The sequence below is a fragment of the Cyprinus carpio genome, chromosome A22 (assembly GCF_018340385.1).
Source record: "Cyprinus carpio isolate SPL01 chromosome A22, ASM1834038v1, whole genome shotgun sequence".
Classification (NCBI taxonomy): domain Eukaryota; kingdom Metazoa; phylum Chordata; class Actinopteri; order Cypriniformes; family Cyprinidae; genus Cyprinus; species Cyprinus carpio.
Window position 1 is genome coordinate 8,598,181 of NC_056593.1, and position 10,971 is coordinate 8,609,151.

The window sequence follows — 10,971 nt, forward strand, 5'->3', positions numbered from 1 at the left end:
ATTTGAAAATATTTAATAAATAAGTAATATTTAAAAAATTATAATGAACATAATAATAAATAAACTTTATATAATCAACCCACATGAAAAAATACTAAAGTATTTTATAGTAAATATAGTGTTTTTGAACCATACTATAGTAAAGTGTATTATACTGTATAGGCTATATTATAGTATTTACAACACTTTTTAATGAATTCTACAGCATACTGTAGTATTAACTACAGTGAATTGATAAACTGTAATACAAACTGTAGTATATTTTAGTTTTTACTACACGAAACTGTAGTGAATTGTAGTAGAATATAAAATATAAACTTAATACAGTATTGGCTAATGTAATTTGTTTATATTACTATAGTTGTTATATTACCACAGCAAATATACAATTACCACAACAAATTGATTAAAGTACTTTACTATAGTATGGTTCAAAAACACTAGTATTTACTATAAATTACTATAGTATTTTTTCATGTGGGTTTGTCCAACCAATGGCAGACAGGTGGCGCCACCATCGCCATTATTACATTACATTTAGTGCAGCTGTTGGTATAAAAATTACATGCTTAATGAAAAACATGAATAATCAACTTGACTAAGTAATGGTACTATTATAGTTGACTTGCCAACATAAATCTCTTCCAAATCTGTCAACTTAATTCCAAAAGTTAATCCATCCTATTCCCAACTGAGCTCTCTGCTTGCATGCAAAAACATTCTTCCAGTTGCTCTATTCTCTGAAAACAGCCAGAGGCCCCTGCATCCTGTCTGAAGACACGCATTCAAACCAAAACAGTAACTGTTCTTCTAAGTGAAGTCTCTCTCTGAAGATCGGTCAAGAAACTGGGCTGAAACCCTTCAAGCACTAAAATGATGCATGTTGTTAACACAGCATGATAGACTATATTTTGCAATGGCAGGCATCCAATTTGCAACATCAGAGAGCAATCTAAGACACAGCTATCCCAAGCTGTGAAAACATCCATACAGTGATTCTGTGGAATTCATTCTTGGAAATGAGTATAGAAAGACATATAGAATAACGAAGAACCAAAAGTATCCAACAGACAGAGAAAAATGGCCTTTTTGAAATGGGCAGTATACCAGAAACAACACAAATCATTTGGATATGATCTTGGCATACTCTAATCAGAAGTATTGTGAAAGGTGCCGAGGGAGAGGTTGAACCAGCGTCTTCAGTGTGATGGTTCCTGGGAGTGAGGACTTGTGAAACGCAGTTGGCAGTAGAGTGTGGTAAGGCCAACGCTGAGGGCATCTGAGTTTTGAGCCATTCATTGCCCATGAAAGCTGCTGCATAAGATACATCAAACTTTCAACGATTACCCACAAGATGTGCACACACAAACAGACTCGTAGAGACAGGTAAATATCTATATTGATGCCAAATAGTGTTATGGGTACTCTGAAATGGCTGTATTTCACACTACAAGCTAACAAAATGTATTGTTTTTAGCTTAAACAAGTATATGCTATCAGTTTTGGGGCTACTTCTAAGTTACAAGCTAAAGTTGTTCAATACAGTCAAGCTATCATTTAGGAAAAGTATTTCATAAAAGAAAAGAGAGAGAGAGAAGAAGAAGAAGAAGAAAAAAAAGTTCAGGATTAAGTGACTCAATTTTTTTAGTTTGTTTAAATGTAAACAAAGCCAGTTAGCTAAAATGAATCAATAATGAGATTTTTGATGAATAATGACTACAATTGTAATCTTTTCCTCACAAAGCTATCAAATCGCTTTAGAAGACTTCAAATATAGCATTCAATCTATTTATTTATTTATTTATTTATTTTTTATTGTGTCTATTCGAAAGCAAAACCATCTTAATATGGACAATTACTATCCTCTGATCCTTTATTCATTTCGTTTTGTATTCCTGAAATCACCCAAAATATGAACGTTCACATTAAAAAAAAAAAAAAAAAAAAATCGCAAAACATTGACATTATGTTAAAATTATGTATTATTATAATAATATTATGTATTATAACATTATGTTCTGCTATAATGTTAACATTAGAAAAAAACATTAAGAAAATATTCAATTAGATCATTTTGCAAACATTATGAGAACATTTCTTTGAAAAGTTCTTAACAATCTTTTGCTTTTGAACCATCTGAAACGAGCAGTAAGTAATGTAAAAAATTAAAATAAAAATCTAACCTCCAACTAAAATGTTTTAGAAAAATGTTCCGTATAAATAAACATTTTTTGGGTTAACGTTTTGATAACATTATTAAAAATGAAATAACTTTAAACTAGCGTTCTACTAACAATCTTGGAAGAATTTTTGTTCATAACTTTGTGCGAACCTTGCCAGAACAAGCTAAAGTTATGAAAACAGCTGGAAACATGATGTGAGTAAACAATGGTTATTTTTTAATGTACAGTTACTTTAATATTGTGCCTGTACACCAGTATCACACTTTTAATGATTTTTTTTTTATTATTTTAAAGTTATTTTTTAAATAAAAACTTCATTATGAATAATATTTTTTATACCTTTTTTTTTTTTTTTTTTTTTTTTTTGATTTAACAGTTTTGTGCCAACATCTAGGACTGTTGGGTTATGATTTGCATCATACGCAAAATTGTTTTTCAAATGGGGGGCCAACAAAAATGCTCCAAACCGCATTTTACAGAGACTTTTCCGTGAGTAGTATACAAACGTTGGATTGATGTTGAAATTGCATGAAGCTTTTCTCAAATTACAGAGAAATTCTACCACTGAGAGTTATGACAAAACATGCATGTGGTATGAAGCTTCTCGTTGTGTGCTTTATGTAGGCCTACATACACCATGAACATGTGGCGTAACATATGTGGCATATGGAACAGAGATCTCTATGCTCTGGTGGGAACAAGGGAGATGTACAGCAATAGTATCGCTGACAAAAACATAACTCAGAGACCCCTACTGACAGCCGTGTTATTCCATATGAAACAGCCCTACGCTGCATTCAGCGCCGTGTGACCTGATGTGTCGCTTGGGCTGTAGTTGAATTCATCACTTTTAAAAGTCACAGAACTGATTAATGTCACAACGGGGATTAAAGTCAACTGTAGGTGTCATTTTTTCATCTGATTATTCTACAACAGCGCTTTCAATATCCAAAAAAAAAATAAAAAATGGTGGGCCAATGGGTGTTCTTCATCAGGGGCAAGATTAAAGACTTGGATTTCTCCCACAGTTCTCTGAAAAGCTGCAAGTCGTCCAGCTGTTGCTCACTATTACACCATACATTTAGGATGACTTCGCCTTTAAAGGACCCAAAAGAGATGCAACTGAATGTAATGCTAATCCATAGCATTCGCTGAAACTTCACGGTTTCGCAGTCCCGTACTTAAATTCAAGCAAAACAATGAGGCTTATCTCACGCTGAGAGAAAGCCCTCATCATCACTTGACTCTACCCTAACGCAAATATCATATACTTTATCTGCCAAAACAAAAAAACCAAACCCCAACAAAAATAAATACAAATACATAAATCTAAATACATAGATGTACTTAAGTAGGACATTAGTAAAAAAAAATTTTTTTTTATCTTACAATATAGCAAAAATTTCATTTTTGATGAAATTTTTTTTACTGAATGCTAGAATTTTGCAGGCTTCTTTTTATTTAGATTTCATTTATTTAGCAATATATATACATATATATATATATATATATATATATATATATATATATATATATATATATATATATATATACTGTATATATATTACATTCTTATCTACAATCTTAAAATGTGAACCCTTTTATATAAGAAGCACCTTGTAGTTTTACAATTTCAAGCACAGTGAATTAAGATGCCAAAATGGAATTACACATATGCATCTGATATAATAATTTTTAAAAATCTGTATCTTTAAAAATCTTACAGAAATTACTTTAAAACGACTCTATTATTGTATAAAGCCCCACCTTATTCATAATATGAGCTAAATTGCATTGTCATTGGTTTCCATGAATAACAGCTGCCTGACAATTCATATTCATTCTGCATCTGTATTTGTCATAATTTGACATTTTGCATTGTCATTGGCCATAATTTCAACATGTCTTCCAATGATTGACGCAAATGTAGTCTAAATTAATCATTCTATTAAAAAACTAAGAAAACTCTTACACATTAAATTTGAGAAGTGAGACTTCTGATTATTTTTATAGACTCTTCACGTCCTCTTACTATAAGGGTGGCTAAAAAAATGACTAATTATATAATTTTCTTTCTTCAGAATGTACTGAATGCATACAAATATTTGTAAAAAATTCTTAAAATAAAAATAAATAAATACATTAAAATATTATTTATTTATATTATGATTAATTTTTTATTATTTTAATCATTTGACAGCCCTAATATATATTTGATTATTTTAAAGTAGTAATCTTTTATAGGTTTCATAGGCTTAACAAGACAAAATCTAAATCTTTCCAACTACCCCTTTTGAGGGTTTAAGCAGACAAAGTTACAACATTCACAGCTGAAAGGGGCATTAGTTTCATGCCCATCGGGATCTGACTCTGCAATCCTAATTTTTCATCATGAATGCAGTAGATGCAACTATCAAGAGACTCGGACTGCACTGGCCTCATTTATGTAAATGAAAAGCTTTGCTAACCTCGAGATGGGAATGAAGGATAAGACTAAAGAGATGAAAGCCTTGGAAGTTTGAGTCACGGGCTTGACCAGGTGGGTTTTATTTAGTGCTTTTGCAAACATTTGGAATCACTGTTAACATATTTCCCCGATCTGTGTAAGATAAAAGGTGCAAATCTGTGAGTCTGATGTTGTTGTATTCAGTGCATTCCACTTTATACATGAACAAATCTCATTTATTTAAACAACTGTAGTTAAACGTTATCATGCAAGTGCATACTGGTATCTTAATGTTCCAGAAATGAAATACATGTAAAAACACAAATGTGGAGATTTGCAAGTACAAATCAAACTGTGAAAGTTTTATGTGGGAACTACATCTCAGTCTTTCATTATGATTATATTACCAGAGCACTGCAAACTACTACATTTTAATTTTGATTACTATGTGACTAAACCATAACCATAAAGGATTGTTAGGCGGAACAGATTTGGAGAAATGTAGCATTACATCACTTGCTCACCAAAGCAAGTGAATGGGTGCCGTCAGAATGAGAGTCCAAACAGCAGATAAAAACATTACAAGCACCATACAGTAATCCACAAAACTTCTGTAAAGCAAAAAGCTGCGTGCTTGTAAGAAGCAGATCCATCATTAAAGACGGGGATGAACTGTTTCACTGGAGGAAGCATTATTATAGATTGTGGATATCATATTTTGGCCAGAAGCAACAGTTTAAATTTAAAATGCCTAAATGATGAATTTTTTTCTTACAAACTCACAGCTTTTCACTTCACAAGATGTTAATTGATAGACTGAAGTCATGTGAATTACTTGCAGAATATGTTTTCATCATCCCTTTGGACTCCCATTCTGACGGCACACTGTTGAGAAAGGGAAGAAATGCTACATTTCTCCAAATCTGTTCTGATGAAAAAAAACAAATGCATTTACATCTTGGATGTCCTGCAGGTGAACTACTCCTTTACTGTGTGAATCAGTCATTGCAATGGTTTTTTCAGAAGGTCTTCAAATTTTAGTAAGTCACATTTTTAAATGAACAGTGGTTCATTTCTCTGTATTATTTCATGTTCCTGAGAACAGGATGAGAGTATAAATGTTTATAAGTGCTTAGACATGCACATGTAGGAGTGTGTTTATGAAAGGGCACGTGCATGTGTTTTTTCTTGCATTTATTTTTTAGCATTAATCCCCAATACTGAGTTGCATGTATTTGTTTAGCGCTTGAAAGAAAGAAAGAAAGAAAGAAAACTTTAGTGTAAAAATAAACAATTTGAAAAAGACTAATTTAAAAATATAAATAATAATAAGAAAAAAATAACAAAATGACTTTTTGGGGGAATAAAAAAAAAAAAAAGAAAGAAAAAAAAGAAAGAAAGAAAGAAAGAAAGAAAGAAAGAAAGAAAGACGTCCTTGAGAAATTGATTTGTTTGTAGACTCTCAGGGGCCTCACAACTTCACAGTTTTGTAAGTAAGTAAGTGATGAGTTAGTGTGGGGGTTCCTGGCCTTTTATTGGTCATATCAGGTCTTACCCCGCCTCTCTCGACCAATAGAATTTCAGTGATTTGCATGCGGTCCCGCACGGGAGGATAAAGACAAGCTTGTAGCGGTTCTGATTTAAACTCTTGAGAGAAACTCTGGACACAGGTCATCTAAAGCAGCTGCTACCCCCCAACTGGAATATTAACCCGCTGTAACGCTGTAAATACCAGGATCTCAACGCCTTTTAGATTTAATTTAATAAGTTGTTGCATCCGTGATCATTATAATTTTATTAATATGGGGAGAGTAAGCAGCGCTTGTTTTATATTCTTGGACGTTTTTTTTGTCTACATATCCGCGGGTTTTCTGCAACTACGATTGAGCCAACGAGTGAATTTCCCACTTTTTAGTAAGTATATGCTTATTTGTTTTATAAATCATAGAATGAAACTTGTATATAAAGTTTAAAAGTGTTACAGTTTTCACGTTTCCGGTGCCTAACTTAGAATATTTTTGATGGGGAAGTCGAATATTAAATATCAATTTACACAGATATCAGTAAACGATGTTACTGCACCAGTATGATCACTTAAGTTATGAACGAAACATGCCTTTTACTGCATTTTATTGTATTTTAAATGTATACTTCATCTTTCTATGAATTTGTATTTTATATTTTGTATTTATGTAAACTTTTATGTATCAGAAGATAATGTTGGATGGTGCAAAATATTAGGATTTCACAAAGCAGTTTTTATATATATTGTATTTTTAATGTATACATTTTATACATTTAAGTATTATTTTTATACTGTATTATTATTATTATTATTATGTCTTAAAAAACCATGTTGGTTTCTGTAAAAAAAAACAAAAAAAAAAAAAGTAAAACAATTTTTCTTGTTTTTTATTAATCTTTTGTATTTTTAAGTAGCATTTATTATTCATATGGCACTTGCAAATTATCTTTATTATTAACATTTACCTTACAATATATATTATGAAACTTGATGATTTGTAAACATTATCTATAAAACTTAATTTCTTTAAAAAAAAAAAACAAATAGTCTAATTTGTTTACTTTTAAAAATATGGTACAGTAATTATCAGGTCGAATGATTGTTTGAGACTCTGTTTATATGCCAGAAAAGTCAGTTATGAACTCATATTGAAGGACTTACAGTAAAATGTTTTTTTTTTAATGTATAGTCAGTCAAGCACTGGGAAAGGATCCAAGCTTGCCATTTGGAAATAATTCTTCATATACAAAATTAGGGAAAAGTATAAGCACATGCGAGATAAGCTTCTTTACAACTTCAGTAATTACATTTTTTATAAGCCTCTTACAAGTAAAAAGCATTTAAGGTAAGCATGCGGCACTTACCTTGCTGGCTGTTAAACTCATTGTTGATCTGGTTTTGGACAGATAACATCATGGACAATGGCACAGAATGGATGACGGACTTCAGTGATATAGTGTCCAAGTTTTCCTTCAGGACCAGCGAAGAACCCGAAGACGATCTATGCTACATAGTTCCAGGTCAACCTGAAACCATCAAAGAATGTAACTTCAATCCAGATAACAAGACTTTCATAGTTATTCACGGATGGACGGTGAGTGCTTCTACTATACTTGTTGACGATTTTGAATTAATGTGCAAAGCAGTGCAAAACATGACTCCAATGATTTCATCTCAGGTTACGGGTATGTTTGAAAGCTGGGTTCCCAAACTGGTAACAGCCCTGTATGAACGAGAGCCAACAGCCAATGTGATTGTGGTGGACTGGCTGTCCCGTGCGCAACAACACTACCTTACATCAGCCGGCTACACCAAACTAGTGGGGAGGGACGTGGCCAAGTTTGTCAACTGGTTACAGGTATGTCAAACTCAGAGATGGTTTGTTCTACATCAAGGTGAAGAGCATCTGATGAAGGTACAGAGTTTGTTTTATGCAGTCAACTTTATCTTGTCTTGTTTCTTCATCCAGGCTGAGATTGACTATCCTTGGGAGAAGCTCCATCTGTTGGGCTACAGTCTTGGTGCTCATGTAGCAGGAATCGCTGGACTTCTCACCAAACATAAAGTTAACAGAATCACAGGTAACTTGATGTTGTTTCTTTGGGTGTCATTTTTCTATTTTACTATTCAAGCCCTTAAATGCAAAAGGCCAACCATTAAAATGGACCAATCTTCTTGGATCTTCAGGCATGGATCCTGCTGGCCCTAGTTTTGAGTATGCAGATGCCCAAAGCACTCTTTTCCCCGATGATGCCCTTTTTGTGGACGTTCTTCACACCAACACCCGCGGTTCCCCAGATCGCAGCATTGGGATTCAGAGGCCAGTGGGCCACATAGACGTCTACCCCAACGGAGGAACATTCCAACCCGGCTGTGACCTCCAGAACACCGTGTTGATGGTGGCCACCAGTGGTTTAAGAAGTATGTTCCCATTATCCTCCTATGACGTTCTTAGATTTCAAAATCACAAATACAAGCTTCACTGTGTTTCTTGGTTCTCCACAGACATGGATCAGATCGTGAAATGCTCCCACGAGCGCTCCATCCACCTGTTCATCGACTCGCTGTTGAACCAGGAGCAAGAAAGCTTGGCTTACCGTTGCAGCTCCAAAGACAGCTTCAACAAGGGCATGTGCCTCAGCTGCCGCAAGAACCGCTGCAACAAGGTGGGCTACGGAGTCAACAAAATTCGCACACGCAGGAGCAGCAAGATGTACATGAAGACCAGAGATGTTATGCCATATAAAGGTGAAGGGCACCCAAATTTTTTATATATATATATATATATATATATATATATATATATATATATATATATATATATTCCTGTAAAATGTATTTTATATTTTATAAAACTGAAATAATATAAAAAAAATAAAATGAATTAATTATATACATTTTACTGCAATAATAAAATAAATTAGTATTATTTTATTTGATCATTTTTAGAACATTTAAAATACATAAAATATAATTTTATATTATATTTATTATTTGAATAAATTAGTTTTTATTTGTTTATAATGAAATAAAGTAATTAATGGAAAATATATTTTAAATTTTTAAACATAAAACATCAATATTTTATTTTTAGTGATTTTTAAAAATCTGTTCTAAATATAATGATCTTTCCACAGTTTTCCATTATCAAGTGAAGGTCCACTTCTTCGGCAAGACAAAATTAAGCTACACTGATCAGCCCATGAAGATCTCATTGTACGGAATCCACGGCGAGAAGGAAAATATCCCCTACATTATGTAAGATAGCAGCATTTCCTGATGGATATGTCAGGACTTAGTTCACATTAATTCTAAATTACTCAAAAATGCAACGTTAAGATGTTTACCAAGAAAGATCCAGAGACTTTTCTTTGGCTTCAGTGATTTTTATGAACTTATGTAGCAAAAATCCGGTCGTGCAACTATTTTAGACCATGTTTTGCTTCAGATTGGACTCCGTGCTGTGCTGAGATAACAGAGAAAAGTGATAGAGATGGTTTTTGATTCCACAGGCCTGCTTTGAACACAAACACCACCGTGTCTTTCCTGCTTACCACGGATGTGGACATCGGAGAGCTGCTGATCGTAAAACTTTTCTGGGAGAAAGACACCCTCATCAGCTGGCCATGGTGGAACCCAGATACCTTCCACATCCGTAAACTACGCGTCAAATCAGGAGAAACTCAGTCTAAGTAAGCAGAGAGACATGTTTTGACATCTTAAACATTCTTTATACCATTTTATGTATTATATGTTATTTTGCCTTAATACACAGTTTTTCTTTTTTTATATATATCGTGCATTTTTATTGCATTGCATCGCATTTTATTTTTGTTTTTTATTTTATACCTTTAAAACTTGTGCAGAATTCAAAATGTATGTGTTTTTTTAATCCAGAATCATCTTCAGAGCCAAAGAAGGTGAATTTTCCTACCTTTCCCGTGGAGGCGAGGCCGCGGTCTTCATGAAAGAAAAAGAAGCCCAGTCGAGCCGCAAAAACCAGAGGTAAATTTCCACTTGCTGTCCACCCGATCTGTTGACACGGCCCTCTAAAAGTGACCTTCCCTGCTCAGTTATTATGTTCCTGTTTTATTTGTTGTGATGAGTTTTGTTTGACTAAACCCTTTGCACTTTACACTGGTAGATTGCACAAGTTGAAGATGGATGGAAGTTCATTCAAACAGAGCACCGAGTAAAGACACACGTCATAATCCGCCTCTTCTGGGATCTGGCACAGAATCTGCCAGGGCAAACTGGATCAGTTTAGTAATTCAGAAACACATCCTGCAAGAAAGCCCATCTTGAAAACATTGCTGCTGTGCAGTTTTAAAATAAAACAGTTACTTCGGATACCACTTGAGACACATCACAGGTCATCTGAGATTTGGCTAGACAAACTTTACTACGTCTTTAATCCATAAAAATGATAATCAAGTCTCAATGCAACATATTTATGCAAGTAATCAGTTCCAGTCTATCTAAAAATGACTTGCACTTAGTTAAAAGGATTGGCTAGTTGCCCACCAAAGAGACTCTTCTTTTGGAGAAAGATGCCATTTGAAACATTACCGTTTGTTTGGTTTATCAGTATTACTCTTGAAATTCCACTTAGAAACTAAATAACTAGGTTATTTAGCCGTTTTGTTGGGTTGTACTGTGAATTAGGTTTTACCAAAGCAGTTTTCTAGCTATGCTAATCCTCTTTAATTTGTCTCTGTTGCAAACCGAAAATCAGTCTGAATGAATTAAAAAATGGGACCAAATCTTCTCAATCTCCTAACCGCTGAATCAAGATGAAATGATTACTGTAAATATTT

At 33.5% G+C, this 10,971-nt stretch overlaps 1 protein-coding gene across 1 annotated transcript; it reads left to right on the forward strand.

Moving 5' to 3' along the window:
• The first annotated feature begins 7,490 nt into the window (after positions 1-7,490).
• LOC122134025 (lipoprotein lipase-like) lies at positions 7,491-10,623 on the forward strand. Its single transcript, XM_042712425.1, has 9 exons — positions 7,491-7,748; positions 7,833-8,012; positions 8,124-8,235; positions 8,342-8,575; positions 8,660-8,902; positions 9,292-9,412; positions 9,667-9,846; positions 10,052-10,159; positions 10,299-10,623. The coding sequence occupies exons 1-9, from the start codon at positions 7,506-7,508 to the stop codon at positions 10,348-10,350; spliced, it is 1,473 nt and encodes a 490-aa protein (XP_042568359.1). The 5' UTR covers positions 7,491-7,505; the 3' UTR covers positions 10,351-10,623.
• Positions 10,624-10,971: the final 348 nt, after the last annotated feature.

Bases quoted from the DNA above. Each gene is read 5' to 3' on its own strand.
- LOC122134025 (XM_042712425.1), top strand. From the start codon at position 7,506: ATGCGGCACTTACCTTGCTGGCTGTTAAACTCATTGTTGATCTGGTTT. The intron at 8,013-8,123 runs GTATGTCAAACT...TTCTTCATCCAG, and splicing joins AGTTTGTCAACTGGTTACAG to GCTGAGATTGACTATCCTTG. The intron at 8,903-9,291 runs GTGAAGGGCACC...ATCTTTCCACAG, and splicing joins AGATGTTATGCCATATAAAG to TTTTCCATTATCAAGTGAAG.